Here is a 21,158-nt window from a genome sequence, read left to right as displayed (position 1 = left end):
GTCCCAATTTCTCCGGTCTATCTTTTTAACTTGAAGTTCCTCATCCCTAGATATATCCTTGTGAATCCTTTCTGCATTCTCTAATGCCTTCACATCTTTCATAAAATGTGCCATCTGGAACTGGACACAATACTCCTTTTGAGGCCGAACCAATATTTTATGCAGGTTTAACATAACTTCCTTGCTTTTGTACTCTGTGCCCCTTTGAATAAAGTCCACGATACTGTATGCTTCATTAACCACACTCTCAACCTGTCCTGCCACCTTCAGTGAAATGTACATATGCACCCAGGTCCCTTTGCTCCTGCATCCCCTTTAGAATTGTATCCTTTATTTTATGTTGTGTCTCCATGTTCTTCCAAAACAAATCACTTCACACTTCTCTGCATTGAATTTCATCGGCCATTGTCTTTTCATTCCATTATTACCTTTTAAAGTTCTACACTATCCTCCTCACAGTTCAAAATGCTTTGAAAATAAATAATTTGCAGGGCCATGGTGAAAGTCCCATTCCCTCACTCTAATTGGACAGCTCTTACAATGAACCACATAGGCACAGTTAGTTATTGCAGAAAATAAAAGCTCATGGTGTAGGGAGTAACATATTAGCATAGATAGAAGATTGACTGGCTTACAGAAAGCAAAGAGTTGGCATAGATGGGTCTTTTTCTGGTTGGCAGGATGTGATGAGTGCTGTGCCTCAGGGATCAGTGCTTGCGCCGCAACTTTTTACAATTTATATAAATGACCAAAGGAATGGTTGCTAAATTTGCTGACAACACAAAGATTGGTGCGAAATTAAATTGTGAAGAGGACGTAAGGAGACTACAAAGTGATAAAGTTAGGTTAAGTGAGTGGGCAAAGATCTGGCAGAGTATAATGTTGGCAAATGTGAAATCATTCAATTTGGCAGAAAGGAAAAAGAAGCTTATTATCTAAATGGTGAGAGATTGCAGAGCTCTGAGATTCAGAGGGATCTGGGTGTCCTAGTGCATGAATCACAAAAGGTATAGCAAGTAATTAGGAAAGCTGATAGAATGTTATCATTTATTGTGAGGGGAATTGATTACAAAAGTAGGGAGGTTATGCTTCAGTTGTACAGGTCACTGGTGAGACCACATCTGGAGTGCTGTGTACAGTATTGGTCTCCTTATTTAAGGAAGGATGTAAATACATTAGATGCAGTCCAGCGAAGGTTTACTAGACTAATACCAGGAATGGGTGGGTTCTATGAGGAAAGGTTATGCTTATACCCACTTAGAATTTAGAAGGTGAGAAGCGACTTAATTGAAACCTTTAAGGTCCTGAGGGGTCTTGACAGTGGATGTGGAGAGGATGTTGTGGGAGAATCTAGGACGGGGGGGGGGTCACTTTAAAAATAAGGGGTTGCTAATTTAAGACAGAGATGAGAAATTTTTCCTCTCAGGTTATGAGGCTTTGGAACTCTCTTCCTCAAAAGACGGTGGAAGCAGATTTTTTGAATTCTTTTAAGGCAGAGCTGGATAGATTCTTGATTAACAAGGGAGTGAAAGGTTATTTGAGGTTGCAATCAGATCAGCCATGATCTTACTGAATGGTGGAGCAGGCTCAAGGGGCCGAGTGGCCTCATACTCCTAGTTCGTATGTTTGTAATTAGCTGAATGGTCCCGTGAAGCTATTAATGTATATAATATTATTGGGAAATATTTTTCCTTTAAAATAGAGATTTAGTCTGTGGGTGAGTTTTAAATGGATAAAAGCCAGCTAGTCTGGGTGCTTTGATGTGTACTAACTTTGAGATATGAGAGGTAGAGTGCATTTGCATTTTTTGAATAGAGCATTCTAGAACGCGAGTGAAATCCAGCACCTAGCTAGCAGAGACCAAGCAATAAGTTTATGTTACTAATAATATTGGTACTATGAAAGAAGTTTTATTGTTAGAAGAGGCTGGTGATACAATGAGAATTTACATTGTGAGCTGTGCTAGGTATAAGGATAGCAGTTATGTGTGTGTGGGGCAGAGACAATGTAAGATCAAAGTATTTGTAAGCCTACAACTGTCTCCACAGGAACCAAAGTGAAAGGAACCTAATTTTGAATGAAAATGCTTTGCCTGGCGTCTGGTTAAACCTATGGGTGCTGTTGCCTTACTGGAGATTAGTTTGGGAATTTGTTAAAAGTTATGATTGTAGTCATTTGTAGCCATGTGTATATATTTAACTTGTGTAAATTAAAATGTTTCATTTAGTTTACTATAAAACCTCTTGTGAACTGGCGGTCAGAATCCTGAATTTAGAGCTGCATCTCAAACATACCACTTAAAAATATAAGTTATGACAGTTGTTTAAAGTTTCCTTCTGGGATTTTTAAATAACTCAGCTTTACCAAAAGGCTGTCTCATAACAATGGTCTCCATTTGTAATGTAAGATTCTATGATTCTAACAGCTCTAATTATGGCAAGTTCCAACAGTTTTAACTGGTAACAGTTGAACAAATTCCAAAAATGCTTACTCTTTGAGATCAAAAGTTTGAATTTGGAAATGCTAGAAATATTTTCGGTTCCATTTGCCTTTCAAAGGCAAATGATCTGTATTTAACTGCTGAATTACATATGGTATCGTGCAAGGAATGATTATGCAAAACACTTCTGAATGGTTAAGGCGAACAGTTAAAACATTGAAGGAATGCTGTCCAACAGTGATATGCAAGCTCAACTGACCACTGCGGCCTGATTTATGTGAATGTGAACAACCAGTAGGAAAGCCAGGAATATTAACCTGATAACTATGAATTCTTTAAACTAGAATTTTACCCTAGTTTAATTTTTTTTCTTGTGCAATATCTTGATTGAAGAAGTGGGCAGGCTGACCTTTTGACAGGTCTTGCCATTTCCACCCTTAAACTAATCTGTAATGGAATAGGAGTTGCTACACTCCATTTATTCTTCTCTAATTTAATACTTTGCCTCAACCAGAAAACATGTTTGCCAGTACCCACAATCCCCTCACCAAGGACTTTCTAAAGATTGAGCCTACAACCTACAGAACAGAAACCATACTAAAGCACTGAGTAGCTTTCTTAGCCAAATATATACTTTTGTTTATGTTGATGACTGTAATAAATTTAGATGTCTTTGTTAAATAGAAATTCCTGGTGGAGTCTCCCCAGCGGACAAATATACAACACAATGTGGTACCAAGTGATTCTCGATCAACAAGTACCCATATTTCATGACTTGGGCATTCTACATTTGCACTTTATATTTCAGAAACCAAAGAGAAAATCTGATCAGTTCCCTCCCCAGTGACTGCAGGATCAAGTATAACTGGTGTCACCATAATGAATAGTGATTGATGATTACTGTTTAGACTTGCACAAGAAGAATGGCCATTTAATGAGATACCAGAAACTTGCCTGGACCTGTGGAACTATATCTTGTTTAACGTCACTAACCTAGGAAAGGCACCAAGACAGTTGGAGGGGAAAGAAACCCTTTTTAGTTCTGCAGTTAAATTAATCAAGTGGTAAGTATTTAGTCATACAGAACAGGAAATTCCATACTTAACCCCAAGTCTCTACTGATCTCAGTGTAGGCAGTGGTAGGGACACAAAATTGACAGTCTTGCTGCAAAAGTTGGGGAAAATTGACCAAAGTAAACTGAGGTGTGCTTGTATGGGTACCTCTTGACGAAAGGAACAGACTTGTTAATGCTTTTCATGTTTGAACAGTTAATCAGGCACAGATCTACATGATAAAACTTGGATTTATGTGGTGTTTTAACATAGATAACTGTCCCAAGGTGTATCATAAAGGAGTAACAGATGGTGAGCAGTAGTTGGACATAATCAAGTCCATGGTGACACTGGTAGGTCTTTGAGGCAGGCTGAGAAAGTTCCAGAGTGTCGCAAGTCTAGTCTGCTGAAGGGTACTGCGGGCAAAATAATAAGTGTAGGCAGGATGTAGATTTGGAGGAGGTTGGAGAGATAGGGTTGGCTAATCCATGGGTGAGTTTGTAACTCAGAGGTATTTGAATTTGATATCTGAGGATAAGTCACATATCTAGTTACTATAACTGAAGACTACAGCCGTGGCTGCCTGGGTTACTACGTAGTTTTCTGCTTTTAGGTTGGAGTATCAGGGATATCATCTATTTCTCTTCCCATCATTTACTTTCTATTTCTTTTAAATTGCTGATTTTTAAACATCATGTTTCGTTTTTCCATTTTCTAAATGTTGGTCTATGCATGAACTGAACTTCCAGTAAGGGTTAATTTTTCTACAGATGCATAATCTCTATGTTCCAAGCGTGAAGCCTGTTGTTACTTGCTATTTGCAGTTATCAGCCCGAGCTTGTCCAGGTCATGCTGTATGCAGCCTGGACTACTTCAGTACCTGAGGAGTTCTGAATTGTACTGGACACAGTGCAATCATTAAACATCTCTACTTCTGACCTTATTTGGAGGGAAGGTCATTGATGAAGCAGCTGAGGATGGTTGGGCTTAGGACACTATCCTGAGGAACTCCTGCAGCGATGCCCTGGGACTGAGGTGATTGATCTCCAACAACCACAACCATCTACCTTTGTGCTAGGTATGGCTCCAACTAGTGGAGGGTTTTCCCCCAGTTGCCATTGATTCCAGCTTTGCTAGGGCTCCTTAATGCCACACTCAGTCAAATGCTGCCTTGACATCGAAGGCAGCGCTCATTCTTACCTCATCTCTTCAATTCTGCTCTTTTGTCTATGTTTGGATCAAGGCTGGAATGAGGTCTGGAGCTGAATGGCCCTACTGGAACTCAAACTGAGCATCATGTGGTGTTCAACATAGAGGAGTGAGCATAAGCGCCACTTGATAACACTGTTAACAGCACCTTCTATAATTTTGCTGATGATTGAGAAGAGACTGATGCCAGATTGGATTTGTCCTATTTTTGTGCAAAGGACATGGCTGAGCTATTTTTCGCTTTGTTGAGCAGGCATCAGTGTGGTAGCTGCACTGGAACTGCTTGGTTTGGAATGCAGCTAATTCTGGAGCACAAGTCCTCAGTGTTAACAGCCAGGACTTTGCCGGGCCCATAGCCTTCCCTTTATCCAGTGCCTTAGTTAATTCTTGCTGTCACATGGATTGAATTGAACTATCTGAGGATTGGCATCTGTAATGTTGGCGATGTCAGGAGGTGGCCCGAGATCAATCATCCGCTTGCTATTCCTGGCTGAAGATACTTGCAAATACTTCAGTCTTGTCTTTTGCACTGACATGCTGGGCTCCCCCATCATTGACCAGCCTGTCCCTCTTATTAGTTCAAGGCCTGTCCCTCTTATTAGCTCAATTGTCCATCATCACTCATGATTGGATGTGGCAGACCTGCAGAACTTTGACCTGATCAGTTTTAGGATTGCGTAATTTTAGTATATTGTCTCCCCTGCTTAATATACTGCTTTCCCTGTTTAGTATACTGCTTTCCCTGTTTAGTGTATTGCTTTCCCTGTTTAGTATGCATGTAGTCTTGTAGCTTCACCAGGTTGGTCCCTCATTTTTAGTATGCCTGGTGCTGCTCCTGCATTGTCTCCTGCTCTCCTCATTGAACCGGGATAATGTGGGATATGCTGAACCATGAGGTCACAGATTGTGGTTGAATATAATTCTTCTGCTGCTGATGGCTCACAGTGCCTCTTGGATGCCCAGTTTTGAGCTGTTAGCCCTGTTCTGAACCTATCCCATTTAGCACTGTGTAGTAATGTCACACAACATGATGGAGGGTGTCTTCATTATGAGGACAGGACTTTATCTTCAGAAGGACTGTGTGGTGTTCACTCTTACCAGATACAGTTCACAGACCTGTATCTGCAACAGTAGATTAAGGTCAAATAGGATTTTTCTTCTTGGTTCCCTCACCACCTGATGTAGGCTCAGTTTGACATATGTCCTTCAGGGCTTGGCCAGCTGGGTCAGTAATGGTGCAACCAAGCCACTTTTGGTTATGGACAATGAAGTCGCCCATCCAGAGTACATTCTGTGCCCTTGCTACTCTCAATGCTTTTTCCGCGTGGTGTTCAACATGGAGGAGTAGCAATTCATTAATTGAAGGAGAACTGTAAGTGGTAATGAGCAGGACCTAATACCATGAGACTTCATAGGGTCTGGAGTCAATGTTGAGGATTCTCAGGACTATATCTCTGGCGGGTCTGACCTGCCAGTAGGTCAGGGCGAGTCAGGGATGATGATGGTGGTAAAAACAAAAAACTGCGGATGCTAGAAATCCAAAACAAAAACAGAATTACCTGGAAAAACTCAGCAGGTCTGGCAGCATCGACGGAGAAGAAAAGAGTTGACGTTTCGAGTCCTCATGACCCTTCAACAGAACTGAGTTGCTGCCAGACCTGCTGATTTTTTCCAGGTAATTCTGATGATGATGGTGGTATCTGGGACACTAGCTGTAAGTTATGATTTGTGAGTATGACTATGTTAGACTTTTGCTTGACTAATCTATGAGACAACTCTCTCAATGTTGGCACAAGTTCCCAGCTGTTAGTGAGGTGGTGATTGCAGGGTGCGCCTTTCTCATTTCCAGTACCAGCATTTTTTTTTACTTTTCTGTAGTGGTTTGACACAACTGAGAGATTTGCTCAGCCGTTTCAAAGGGTAGTTAAAAATCCACCCCATCACTGTGGGTCTGGAGTCACGTGTAAGCCAGCTCAGGTCAGGACGGCAGATTTCCTTCTCTAAAGAGCATTCGTGAGCCAGATGGATTTTTGACAATCCAGTAGTTTCATGATCATTTCTGAGATTAACTTTTTATTCCAGATTTGTTAATTAATTGAAGTTTAGTTCCACCAGCTGCCATGGTGGGATTTGAACTCATGTCTTTGGAGCGTTAGTTCAGACCTCTGGATTACTAGTCCTGTAATGTTACCACTTTGCTATTGTTTTCCTAAATATGACTGAGTGTATGATGATGGCATCCTGTATTATTTCTGACAAATATCCCAAAAGTTTAGGTTGTCATTGTTTATTTTGCAGTCTGCTATGCCAGTTATTTGGACATGAAAGTCAAAGTTTAGGCCATAGAAAATGCAAAACCTGTCTATGAAAGTTGAGCTTGAATCCCTATTGGTAAGAAGCCTAAATTACAATATGTATGATCTCACTGCAGAATTTAATTAAAATTTGAAGCTTAGTTTTTTATCACTAAAGAATTGAGTGTTTTTTGTGTAATTTCGATAGATTTACACAACAGTGTGAGAGACCTCTGACTGGCAGTTCATATGAAAATTTTATGGGCTTTGCTCTGCTTGATTCCACAGCAAGAAGGATCCCTCTGTGCTCAGCATTGCCTCAACAATTTGTTGCAGGGAGAGTACTTCAGCCCTATAGACCTCTCTACAATTGCACAGCAGTTAGATGAAGAAGAGCGAGAAAGAATGGCAGAGGGAGGAACTACCACAGAAGAATACAGAATATTTTTACAGGTAAAAACTGAAAGTTAACTCAACATCAGTTTTAATGATGCTGCTCCCCATAGACCAGTTGCCATGACTCAGTGGTAGCACTCTCCCCTGAGTCAGAATGTTCTGCCTTCCAGTCCTGCTCCAGAGACATGATCACATAATCTAAACTGACATTTCACCACAGTACTGAGGGTGTGCTGCAATGCTGGAGCTGTCGTGTTTAAATAAGTTGTTAAACCAAGACCTCATCTGCCCATCTAAAATTACAATTGTAAATTCACTAGCAGATGTCAAGAGCACCTCAATATTAATCTGTATATTCATAAAACACCACTCCAGTCTCAGTGCTTTTAATTGCCCATTTGAAATTATGCAGATTTTCACATGCTTTGTCTGCCAATCAACAATGGACATCTTTGGCATTTAATCTGTGTACCATGAGCATTTGCATTATCCCATCTTCACTATTTCACTATTTTTTTTCTCTCAATGTAGCAACCTTCAGGGAACATGGATGATAGTGGATTCTTTTCAATTCAAGTAAGTATCTGATTTTTAAGCGTATAAATCAATTACATTTAGCAATAAACCTTTTTTTTTGTTTCTTCTCCCCACTTTGCACATTATTCGAAAATCATATGAACAATCATTTTTTCTTAACCTTGCAGTTGATAAATAGGACTATTAAATAAAGTCATAGTGACAAGGCTAGCAAGCTGGATTTAATTAGATGGTTTAATTTATTCTTTTTCCATTGCTCACCTACATTCTCACCCTTTGCTTTTTATTTCTCTCATTTAGAAACTAGGAGCAGGAGTAGGCCATTCGGTCCTTCAAGCCTGCTCCACCATTCAATACGATCATGGCTGATCCTCTATCTCAACATCATATTCCAGCTTTCTCTGCATACCCCTTGATGCTCCCAATATCCAAAAATTTAACAATTTCTTTATTGAATACACCCAATGACCCAGCCTCCACAGCCTTCTGTGGTAGAGAATCTCACTGAGTGAAGAAATTTTTCCTCATCTCAGTCCTAAATGGCCTGCCTTGTATCCTGACTCTGTGGCCCCTGGTTCTAGACTCGCCAAGCAGGGGAAACGTCCTCCATCCATCCAGTCTGTCTAGCCCTGTTAGGATTTTATACGTTTCAATCAGATCCCCTCTCATTTTTCAAAATTCTAGTGAATACCGGCCCAGTTGAACCAATCTCTCCTCATATGACAGTCCTGCCATTCTTGGTATCAGCCTAGTGAACCTTCACTGCACCCACTCCATAGTAAGTATGTCCTTTCTTAGTTAGGGAGACCAAAACAGCATGCAATATTCCAGGTGTGGTCTCACCAAGGCCCTGTATAACTGCAGTAAGACATCCTTACTTCTGAACTCAAATCCTCTTGCAATGAAGGCCAACATACCATTTGCCTTCTTAATTGCTTGCTGCACCTGCCTATTTACTTTCATTGATACCCAAGGTTACCCGGATCCCTTTGTACATTCACGTTTCCCAATATATCACCATTTAACTAATACTCTGCCTTTCTATTTTTCACACCAACGTGTATAACTTCACATTTATCCACGTTATACTGCATCTGCCATGTGTTTGCCCACACACAACTTGTCTAAATCGCCCTGAAGCCTCCTTGCATGCTCCTCACAACTCACAACCCCGCCCAGTTTGGAATCATCAGCAAACTTGGAAATATTACATTTGGCTCCCTCATCCAAGTCATTTATATATATATATCGTGAATAGCTTCTGATCTGGTTTTCTAAATCATTTCCTCCATGTTGTTCCTAAGTCAGTTCTGCCACTATTTCATCTACAGACCATCAGCATACATTATTTTTAGTACAGAAAAATGTGCATTATTGGACTTCTCAGCATTTCAATTCCTGTCCCTAGTTATCACTTCCAAAGTACCTTTACTATTAACACAGCTCATGGTTAACCTAAAGCTGGAATAACCATCAAAGAATTGAAGGGGGTTGGGGAGGGGTAATACTGCAACTGAAATTTGTCGTGATTACAAATAGAAATATTTTAGTTAATGGCAGCAATGAAGAGGCTACCATGAATTTTAATGGCTGCCTTGACACCACAACAACTCACAAATAAACAGGTTTAGATAGTGAAGAAATCAAGAGAATGCACTTGTCCAGTGGGGAGATAAGTGCCTCATTGCCCCATTCATAATCGCAAAAGCATTGTTCTCAAATATACGTTAATGTACACTTATGTTTTGTTGGGGGGCGGGGGGCATGGAACAAACCAAACTTGGTCATATCCCCAAATATGATCATAAGAATGCCCCATATTTTTCTCCTTAGCTATTTGCGTTAGCATTTTATATTTGTCAATTAAGAAAAGAAAAGATGTCCTTGGAGGCTGAAGTATTCATGCTGAATAAACTTTAATTGTTCATTTTTGTGTTTATTCTGTTTAACAATCTCATCTGGCGATTCATCTGACAGTGAAGTAGCTTAGTGTTTGAATAGTACAATATATTAGCATTGTAGCACCATCAACCGTGCAGTGGTAGAGGAAATGCTTGTTCCCTCCCACCTCATTCCACTGAATTTCCCATTTTAGAGGTGTTGCTTTAGAAAAGTGCCAAAGGTTAGAAAATCAGATGGAAAATCATTCCTGACATGTTAGCTGCTAGCCCTCTAAGTGACAGTTGATACCTGTGCAAAATTCTGAAAAATAATTGCAAAAGCTACCCTCACCCTTTTTGATGTTTCTTTTGGCATTGCAAATTTACTAACATAGACAACTCAGTACAAGATTGAAAGCTCCAATAATTCCCTCCATTGTCAAAATATATTGAACTGGCGTTGTAAAAAAAGTAATGCTTTTAATTGAAAGTTTTTTTTGGGGGGACGTTTACACATATAAAACTGACCAGATGTTTCTGTTGTGTTAACATAGAGATTAAAAATGACCTAATGACTCTGACCATGCAACAAATCAGAATAAAACTGAACTATCCCTTCTTTCTTGATGTAAATTGACTTTTTAAAAAAACTTAAATAACCCAACACGAAACAACTGAGGTATTTAAAATGTATTCCCAACTTTCAAAATAATGCAAAATTTGACCTGTATCTTTAGGAATAAAATTTGGAGGTTATTTTTGTTCAATTGTTTAACTTGCACATCCACTATTTCCAATGTGCAGTTTTTGAGGTTTTAATAATTATGTAGTTATTTGCTGCTACATACAGCAATGCATGAGCACACTTGTGACTTCTCCATGGCCTCTGACACTATCACTTCTCTCTGGTTCAACCAGCTGGGGACTGTATTTTGCTCTATGCGCATAGTTGAGTTTTTCTGAGTTTCTAGCCCTCGATACCAATCCTTCTCTTTGCCACTTCGCACCTCTTGTCAGATTGCTGGAGCCTTCAGCTGTTGCTACCCACAGCCTTTTGAGGAAACGTTTCAAAATCGAATTCAACAACTTTAGGTCTTGAGCTCCCTCCTCCATCCCCACCCGCTTTCTGTTTCCCCCTTCCTTTTGTTTTTTCCAATAAATTATATAGATTTTTCTTTTCCCACCTATTTCTATTATTTTTAAATATTTTTAAATCTTTTATGCTCCCCCCCACCCCCACTAGAGCTATACCTTGAGTGCCCTACCATCCATTCTTAATTAGCACATTTGTTTTGATAATATCACCAACTTTAACACCTATGTGTTCTTTTGTTCTGTTGTTTGTGACTTCTTTTGATGATCTGCTTCTATTACTGCTTGTTTGTCCCTACAGCCACACCAACCCCCTCCACTTCTCTCTCTCTCTACCCCCACCCAAACCACCCACCCCCCCCCCCCCACCCCCACCCCCCCCCCCCCACACACACAAACACACACACACACACCTTAAACCAGCTTATATTTCACCCCTTTCTTGGACTCACTCAAGTTCTGCCGAAGGGTCATGAGGACTCGAAACGTCAACTCTTTTCTTCTCTGCCGATGCTGCCAGACATGCTGAGTTTTTCCAGGTAATTCTGTTTTTGTTTTGGATTTCCAGCATCCGCAGTTTTTTTGTTTTTATTTCAAAATCATTACTCAGTTCACTGTTCCAAACATGATAGGACAAAAAGGACTGTTTGGTCCATCCAGCTTCCCACCACTCCTCCTCCTCCCGCGCACCCCTCCCCCCCCGAAAAAAACTACAATTGATGCAAGAATGAGAAATTTGGAGAATTCCTTTCCAGATTTCCTAAAGCAATCAAACAATACTCCAGAAGAATGTGGCTCTCCATGACCCTATATTATCACAACTTAATCTCCTGCAGTGAAAAATTACCTCGTCTCTCAAGAAGCTGTCAAGTTATTTGTAAAGAAACATACTGTGAAAAAAATTCTCCCTGGTATTCAATCTACCTTAACCCTTAGATTTTATAGATATTACCTTCAGTCCACCTCTCTTATCCAATTTAGATAAGTTATCTAACCAGAATGTATCCAATCATTCTTCAAATCTTTAAAAGTATTTCTCTTTCTCTCTAAAGTAAATAACTCAAACCATTTCCACATAACTGAGAGAGGTATAATTTGGCATCCTCCTCGTTACCCTCTTCTGCACCTTCTCCAAATTCTGTTCTAAGTGGATTCAATAGGATCTTGCCATGCTTTTGATCAATAAGGCATGAAGAAATGTGATAGTCAAATGGAAGAGGACTTTTATTTCACTTGTTTCGAAGTTCACCTTAAAAATGATAAAATAATTCAATCACAAGTAGATACAGGTAAGCTATTTCCTCACATGAGGGAATCCACAACAAGGAGCTATGCCATTTTGGAGTGAAATCACAAAGTACTTTTTCACACACAGGCTAAAGGAAATCTAGAACTCTTTTCTCCTCTCCCACCCACCCACCAGTGTCTGTGGATGTTGGGTCAATTGAAATTTTCAAGCCTCCAATTCACAGTAAGGGTATCAAGGAATATCAGAACAGCCATGATCTCATTAAATGGCGGACAGGCCCGAGGAGCTGAATGGTCCACTTTTATTCTTGGTTTTTTTTTGCAAGCTTGCAAAAGGGAACGTTGCAGAGTATTGTAAACGTAATTGAAAATTGCATAGCACTTAGTGAGACTCTGAGCAAACGCTTTATGTGAACAATGTGAGGCTTTAAAAAAGCAATTTCCTTATTCGTTAGATTATCTTGTTTGACCACTCTGTTGTAGACAATGTTAAGAGGAACAGCCCAAGTAGAAACGATCCGTTTCGTTCTGGTTATTTCCATTGGGAAAATAACTGCAAATACTGAACTCCTAATGGTTGGATGGGGGAGGGAAGACTGATACTTCCATTGGGCTCCAAGAAAATGGAACAGCCCCTTGCTGAAGCATGTCTTACAGTTATAGTGCATAGACTTTTGCATGTGTTAAAACCAGATGTTGCTTTTCAAATTACTTATTTTAAGTGGGTTCTACTGTATTGTTGTAAAATCCAAAGAGCTTTCAAAGCAATTTTATTTCTACAGGTGATTAGTACTGCCTTGAGTGTTTGGGGTTTAGAGATTACCCTCTTCAACAGCCCAGAATATCAGCGATTAAGGATTGATCCAGTGTAAGACGCATTATATATAAATACAGTGTGTTCTCAGTATTTTAAGATTTTTTTTATTGTGGATCTTAGCTTTAATTTTCAGATTTTGGATTCAGTTTTTCAATCTATGCTCTTAAAAACAGTCACAAATATGCAATATCCATTTTATTTGGCAGTAGGCATTTTGAAAAAAGATTGATTACTTTTCAGCACATTCCTTGTGAAATGGTTTAAGGTCTTCCACATGTTTGTTGTTTCCACAGAATTGAAAGGGCATTTATATGCAACTACAAAGAACATTGGTTTACAGTGCGAAAATTAGGAAATCAGGTAGTCCACTCTTTAACGTTAAAGAGCTGCTATGGAATTTTGAATCTCATCTCCACAATATCAGAAGAAGTAGAGCATTCCATTTTCAAAATCTTTCCAACATTTCCCACAATTGTTTCACCTCTTTCTTCAACCTAACCTAAAAAAATCGCTGTACTCCACAGATTCATTTTGTTAGATTTGCTGCACAGCTCCTTAGTTGCATTTTTTTTTGGTTTCAGGAATTCTCATTACTTTTTCTTCACTTTTTAAAAAATAGCTTCACCTGGATGGTAAATAAATCTCAACAGATTTGGTTTGCTTTTGGAGATCATTTTTAAAATTTTGCTACGCAGTTGCATTATCTTTATGGTTCAGTAGGTGATACATTTTCCTACTGAAATCAAGTTTCTTCATCTTCCACAGCACCAAAATTGCCCCAGCCAAAGTCACAAATAGTGTTCTCTGTCACTGTGACCATGTGCATTATCCCTGCTTGAGCTTTCTGCAGCCTTTGACGCAATTGACCATATCATCATCTTTCGATACTTTTCTGTTGTCCACGGACTGCTATTATTTGCTTCTATTTATACCTATGTGATGTAGCCAGAGCATGCCCAGCAATGGCTTCTCTTCTACCCTTTGCATCAGGACCTCTGGAGTCTTAACCATTTAGCCTTGGCTGCTTCCTCTTCCTTGTCTACATACTGTCTCTTGGCAACATCATCTTCTGACATGGGGTTACCTTCCATGTATGCATCGATGACACCCAGCTGCAACTTTCCACTGCCTGTTTCAGCCCCTCCACTGCCTCAATTAAATCAGATATCTAGTCTCGAGTGAACTGCAATTTGCTTCAGCTAAACACTGGAATGACCAAAGCCATTGTTTTGGATCCTCACCACAAATTTTGTACCTTGCCAATGGCTCCATTTCCCTCCAGGCCACTGTATCACGTTGAACTAAACTGTTTCCAATGTCAGCAGCTTAACTGATCAAGCTGAGCCTCCAGCCCGATATCCTCACGATAACATTGGCTTGCCTTCACCTTACTTCAAATGATTTTTTTTCTCATCTTCCAGATTTGACTTTTACAAAGTTTGCCTGGCCCACCGCCTATCCTAGCCCCTCCGTCAACTGCAGCTGATCCAAACATTTCCTGCCTGTATCCTAGCCTGCACCAAGTTTCGCTCACCCATTTACCCTTGTTCCTGCTGACTTACATTGACTCCCAGTTTCCCAGTGTCTCAAATTCACAGTTCTCATTCACTTGTTTAAATGTTTTCATGGCCTTGCACCACCAAGTTTCTGCAGCTACATATCATGCACCCTCTCCATGCTTAATGTCCGTTCCCCCTCTCTTTCTTTCCCCCACAATTGACAAGTAGGCCTTCAGTTGCCAAATGTTATAATCTAAAGCACCCTTCCTAAACCTTTCAATTTCATTCTCCTTATAAGACCCACCTTTTTGACCAAGCTTTTGGTCAACCCTCCTAATGTCTCCTCCTTTGGCCAAGCATATTTGTTTTTCAGTTAAGCACCACTGTGAAGCAGCATGGGAAGTTTTTCTGTGCTAAAGGTGCTTTATAAATACAAGTCATTGAATGCAAGAAATCCTAACTTTACACCATATTTATAATTCCAAGATGTTCAAGGGGGTGTATTTATGAGTTGGAGACGTTGCTGTTCGCACAAAAATGTGATCTATTATAATGTATGGTTATAGTCAAATTTCCTGCCTCCACAACCTTAGTTGGTAAATTTACTGCATATTGTAACATTGAGCCATTCAGATCAGCAAGATTTTGAGCTCAGCTGCCATAGCTGAGTTAACCAATCTCGGCCTTTATAGCCATGGTGTACTTTGTTTTCCTTAACTTCCCAAAACCTGGAAACAATAACAATGGGCTGTTTAACCACAGCTTGACCACTAGGTGACACTATTACTCATAGCTTCTGGCAGGGGATAAAGAATAAGCAAAAAAAATGGATATACTTGAAATTAGGTGAATGTGAAGTTTATCACAGAATGGTTACAGCACAGAATGAATGTATAGTTCATAGATGGAATGCATAACTTGTGCTTTCTTTTCTGCCCAGTGGTTTAACCTGAATTCTTTATTGACGGGTCCTGAGTTGATCTCCGACACTTACCTCGCCCTCTTCTTGGCTCAATTACAGCAAGAAGGTATCCTTGTTCAACATCTCAGCAACTTGGTTCACTATTAATAGAAAATAAAATCCTAATGAGATAAGTGATATAAATGGGGAAGCAGTAGTTCTGATTATTTTGAGGTGCAATTTTATATACAATATATTAATAAAGCCTCAAGGTATTCTTTCAGAGTTAATGAAGATTATTTGTGGTTCATAGGTTTGATGTTGCTTCTATAAATGAGGACAGAAAGATTTGTATTTCAGGACATTAAAAGCACCAAATAGACGCTTTGATACTTAATACGATATTTTAAGTTGTAGGGAAAGAGCTGTTCAAGTTACATTATCGATTCTAAACGTAAAAACCTTCTGTGGTACCTTCATAGTCAAATGGCCTGCTAATACTTGCCAATTAGCCTTGCACATGGAGACTGGCCATTTAAGCAAGCTACTGGACAGTTACTTGTGGCTGTGCGGCCATAACTCAGCAAGGAGTTAACTCCTTCAGAAACAAAGTGGGGAGGAAATTAACCAGAAAAATAAATATATAGAGATGTGCATCAGTAAAAAAATACATTTTAATGGTAATCTGAGTAAAAGCTTTTAAAAGTGGGGATCCCTGTTTGCTGGATAGAGTTCTATCATTTACAAAATATCAGAACTAAGTTCTCAGGAGCAATCAATTCTACAGTCTTGCCTCAAAGTAAGTTAGAATTCTGTTAATAAATTCCATTCTTTTCTACTTTTACTCCCCTATTTCTTTCCTGTGATCATTGAGATGAAGGATTTTTATGCCAAGAAATAGAAAGCGTTCCATTTTAGGTACTCATTGTCAGCATCAAGCAATTCCTGAGCAGGCAATGCTATTTGAGTATACAGTAAAGCTCCTTTTACTCTGTTCCAATAGCATACTTCAGTCTCAGCCTCAGAGTAGTGCACCTGTGAGACATTCTTTCATTTCTTTTTGCTTATTTATTATAGCTTACACAGCAGGAAATGTCATAAATGTCATAATAAACCTTGCTATCTTAAATTTCCTAAAGCGGCAAATGCAGCATTCCATAAACTAGTAAATTGAATAATCAGTTAATCATTGATAGTCGTGTTGGTTAAGGGATGTTGGCCAGATAACTTGGTAACTGCCTATTCTTTCTCAAAATGTGCATAAATATCACCCTGAGCAGGCAAACCTCAGTTCACTGTCCCGCCTAAAGAATGGTACCTCCCTTAATGCAACACTTCCTTGTCACTGCATTGCTGCATCATCTTGCTTATGATCTCAAAATCTGCTGTGGGTTTCAGAATCACAACTTTATGATCAAGAGCAGATAGTGGTTGGACTGAGCTGAACTGGCATCCTGGTCTGCTTTGTTTATTATTTGCATCTGTAAATGTGCAGGTGTTTTAGCAGAAATAATGTGATTGTGTAGGATATTATGTTTAATCATGATTCTCATTGACAAAGACTATTCAAATGTGACCCATTTAATTATTATGGTATATGGATCCAGCTCATTGTTCGAAAAGGGCGGAGGCCCTTGATTTTAACCAATCAGGATTTTAGGAGGTTCAATGTCACAGTTGGTATAGTTAAAAAAAATTATACCTGGTTGTTTATCCGAGGAGAGGCTTATGTTTGTTTATGTCAGAATAATCTCATTTAAGATGGTTAACTAGGGGTTTGTAGTAAAAAGTGTAAATCTTGTTTAATTTCATCGAATTATAGAATAGTATAGCACAGGAGGTGGTCATTTGCCCCATCAAGTCTGCATCGGCTCTTTCAAAGAGCAAGCCAGTTAGTCCCACTCACATGTTCCTTCTTTATATCCGTGCGGTTTCCATTTGAAAGCTACTATTGACTCTGTATCCACTGACCTATCAGGCAAATCCTAACCACTTGTTGTGTTAAAAAGAAGTTTTTTCTCGTGCCACCACTGGTTCACAAGCTCAAATCTATTCCCTCTCATAATTAACCCTTCAGCCATTGGAAACAGTTTCTCTTTCTAAGCTCTTTATGGTTTTGAACACCCCTATCAAATTTACTCTTGGCCTTCTCAGCTCCAAGGAGAACAACCCCAGCTTCTCCAGTCATTCCACGTAACTCTAATCCATTATCCCCAGAACCAGTCCAGTAAATCCCTCTGTACTCACTCCAAATCTTTCAAGTCCTTCCTAAAGTTTGGTGTCCAGGATTAGGCATAATGCTCCAACTCAGACTGAACTAGTGATTTATCTTGGTTTAGCATAACTTCATGGCTTTTGTACTCTGTCTCTATATATAAAGTCCAGAATGCTATATTCTTGATTAACTGCATAATTTCTCCAGGTTATTCGATATTTGTCGTAAGAGGAGAACTGCCAGAATGCGAAGCTGATGAGTTACTAAAAAGGATGAAAGTGGTGCAACGAGAGAGGCCAAAGCTAATTGGAGAGGAGGCAAATCAGCGAACAGAATTTGGTCAGAGGTACTGAGGAATAAAATTGCTCAAAACCTTTTGTCTTTCTTTCTTTAGCAAAACAACTTACAACTGATATCCCTCATTCCTAGTCCTATTTTGCCATGTAAAGCTCTGACTCCTGAGGGGCAGCACTCATAGTACTACAGAACCCCAGGCTATGATCAGGAATGTCTCAGAAAGCAATACGTAATTTTATGCCTTACAGCGATAAAGCACTTGAAAAGACTAATTAAGGGAGAAAAATGCCCTCTATTAGATTAACAGTATATGGAATGTGTCAAGAAGATATAATAATGCCTATAATGTAATTGGAAATTATTTTAAAATAGAGTTTAGTGGCATCTGTGTCTACGTGCGTGTGTCTTAACTGGATTAAAGCCAGCTGATCTAGAGGCTTTGATGTATAGAAGAGAAGTAGATTTGAAATGGTAATTCGATAAACATAGGGAAATAGAAGGTGAGGTGTAAAGGGGGAAATGTACATTGTTAAATAGTCTATTCGAAAGACCAGATGAAGCTCAGAAACAAGTTAAGAAAATTTCTTAAAGCTTACTAGTAAAGTGGGTATTATGGCAGGGCTTTATTGTTAGAAGATTCAAAGTTAAAAAAACCTCGTGACAATGAGAATTTGCATTCAGAGAGGAAAATATATATAAAGGAAGCAAAGGCCAATTGTAAAATGATGACGGATTCTAAGATCTAAAACCTCCAGCCTGTAAGCCTCAAGTCTGTCTGCAAGGACCCAGAGCTGAAAGAAGCTCATTTTGAAAGTGACTGTCCAGTGTCTGTTTAAATCTGTGTTTTACTGTTGCCTTACCAGGGGTCTGAGTCAGATTAATTAGGGGATTTTTGTTGTTATTATTATAGTTGTAATTTTGTAGACATATGTATGTGCTTACAATCTTTCTTGTATTAATAAATGTTTAATTTAGTTTTATAGAAAACCCCTTGTCCTGACATTTGAAAGTTGAGGTGTTTTCATTGTAATAAAGTGGGGCACACGAAGTCAGTGTGTTGGAAATTGCAAGGAAAAATCTGTTGGAATTATTGGGGTGCACAAAAGTTCAGGAAGTAAAAGTATTGTGGAGTCTGAGGTTCAGGCACAAGAAAAACCAGTGGTTTGTATACAAGTAAATCAGGGAGAATCAGTGATAGGTGAAGGAGTAGAAATGTGTTCACCGTTTATCCAAGAGAACTCTGAGGAGCAGGTTGCAGAAATGTTTAAAGATTTTGCGTGTGAAGGGAAAGCCTTTCCATATGTACAGGGTGGAGTAGATAAAAATGCTTAAATTTCAAGAGAGACAGTCTCTCAATCCTGAATGTTTTGGGATAGTAATATTTGTTGTTCAGGGGGATTATTGCAGGAACAGGTGATAAGTGGGGTTCATGGAGATGCTAAACCTATTCCCATGTGGGAGGTAAATTTTAGAAGTGGAAAACTGGCAAAGTGACTATTGGGATAGTGGAAAAATTGCCCATTGCAGGGGTTCAATTTATTCTGGGTAATGATATAGCTGGGTCACAAATGTGGGTGATGCCTATGATAGTTGAGCAGCCTGTAGAAGTATTTTCAACAGGGGTTTACAGGAGGAGGAGCATCCTGGATTGTTTCCAGATTGTGGGATAACGAGAACACGGGCACACAGGTTGAAGCAAGTAAAACAAGGACAGGCTGTTCAAAGGTGGGAAGAAGGTATTGAAATCCAATTTGTAGGCACTGTGTTTGATAGCATTGTTCAGAAAGTCATAGGACAGGACAATTCAGCTGAAGTGTTTAACTCAAGGCAGTTAATTGAGTTGCAGCAAAAGGATTTGCAATTAAAACAAGTTATATCAAACAGCTTACTTAGAAACAGAGGCAAAATGTATTCCAGAATGTTATTACCTTAAGGGTGATATTTTAATGAGAAAATGGAGGCCAGATCATGTCTCAGCAAATGAAAGCTAGAGGGAAGTATATCAGATTCAGGTATAGAAATGAGATTCTGAGGATTACTCGTGAAATTCCAATAGGGGGACATTTCGGAATTAGACACAGACAAAAGTATAGAAACATTTTTATTGGCCAGGACTGCACAGGGATGTAGTCAAATTCTGTAGAACATGTCGCACATGTCAGGTGACAAGGAAACCACAAACAGTGATTAAACAAGCACCTTTAATCCCAATACCAGCATTTGAAGAACCTTTTACCAGGGTCATGATTGATTGTGTAGGACCCCTCCCTAAGACTAAAAGTGGAAATCAGTTCTTACTGACAATGAATGTGTCTACCAGGTTTCCTGAAGCCATACTTATAAGAAATATTACAACTAAGAAGATTGTGACAGAGTTAACTAAATTTTTTACAAGATATGGTTTACCTAAGGAAATATAATCAGATCAAGGTTCAAATTTTGTTACAGCTGTTTAAGGAAGTAATGAACAGTTTGGGGATAAAACAGTTTAAGTCAACACCTTATTATCTGGAGTCACAAGGAGCTCTGGACAGATGGTATCAAACTTTAAGAACTATGATGACAGCGTACTGTCAGGATTATCCACAGGATTGGAATAGGGGAGTTCCATTCTTGTTATTTGCTATCAGGGATGCTCCTAATGCATCAACTGGTTTTAATCCTTTTGAACTAGTTTATGGTCATGGGGCAAGGGGACCACTGAAATTGATTTATGAGAAATTAGTGAGTCAAAATGCAGAAACTACTCTCATGGATTATGTATCAAACTTAAGGGAAAGTTAGACAAGAGCATGTGAGTTGGCTAAGGAACATTTAAGGATATCACTGCAAGTGATGAAAGTGAAAGCAGACAGGAAGGCTACAGTTTGGAATTTTATTGCTGGAGAGAAAGTGCTAGTTCTGTTACCAGTACTGTGTGACTCATTAAAGGCAAGGTTTAGTGGGCCTTACAGGATTGAAAAGAAATTGAGTGAATTAAATTATTTAATAAATACTCCAGATAGAAGAAAGAAGCAGAGAGTGTGTCATGTGAATATGCTTAAAAAGTATTTTGATAGGGAAGAGGAGAACAAAAAGAGGTATTAGTGGTGGTAGATAATGAGAAAGAGGTAGAAATGCAGGACTCTGAAATTGATTTTCCTCTAATCAAATTGGATAATGAGGGGGTACCTGAAAACTTAAATGTAATATTGAGTTACCTTGCAGACATATGTCAAAGTAATTTGGAAAAGCTATTGCAATCACACAAAGCTCTTTGTGGAAATAAGTTGGGAAGGAC

At 39.2% G+C, this 21,158-nt stretch overlaps 1 protein-coding gene across 3 annotated transcripts in view; it reads left to right on the top strand.

The window, feature by feature from the left end:
* The window catches only part of atxn3 (ataxin 3), a 48,394-nt gene that overhangs the window by 3,594 nt on the left and 23,642 nt on the right, over positions 1-21,158 (top strand). Inside the window, exons 2-7 of one of the 3 annotated variants that reach the window (XM_041214557.1) lie at positions 7,285-7,449; positions 7,924-7,968; positions 12,932-13,017; positions 13,260-13,326; positions 15,406-15,493; positions 17,789-17,927. In XM_041214557.1, coding sequence (XP_041070491.1) covers positions 7,285-7,449; positions 7,924-7,968; positions 12,932-13,017; positions 13,260-13,326; positions 15,406-15,493; positions 17,789-17,927 — 590 coding nt within the window. The remainder of the gene's footprint in view (positions 1-7,284; positions 7,450-7,923; positions 7,969-12,931; positions 13,018-13,259; positions 13,327-15,405; positions 15,494-17,788; positions 17,928-21,158) is intronic. The other 2 variants (XM_041214560.1, XM_041214558.1) reach the window with 2 other exon arrangements.

This window comes from Carcharodon carcharias, chromosome 20 (assembly GCF_017639515.1).
Source record: "Carcharodon carcharias isolate sCarCar2 chromosome 20, sCarCar2.pri, whole genome shotgun sequence".
Taxonomy (NCBI): domain Eukaryota; kingdom Metazoa; phylum Chordata; class Chondrichthyes; order Lamniformes; family Lamnidae; genus Carcharodon; species Carcharodon carcharias.
Note: the sequence above shows the minus strand (reverse complement) of the source record. Positions and strands in the feature narration are given on the sequence as shown.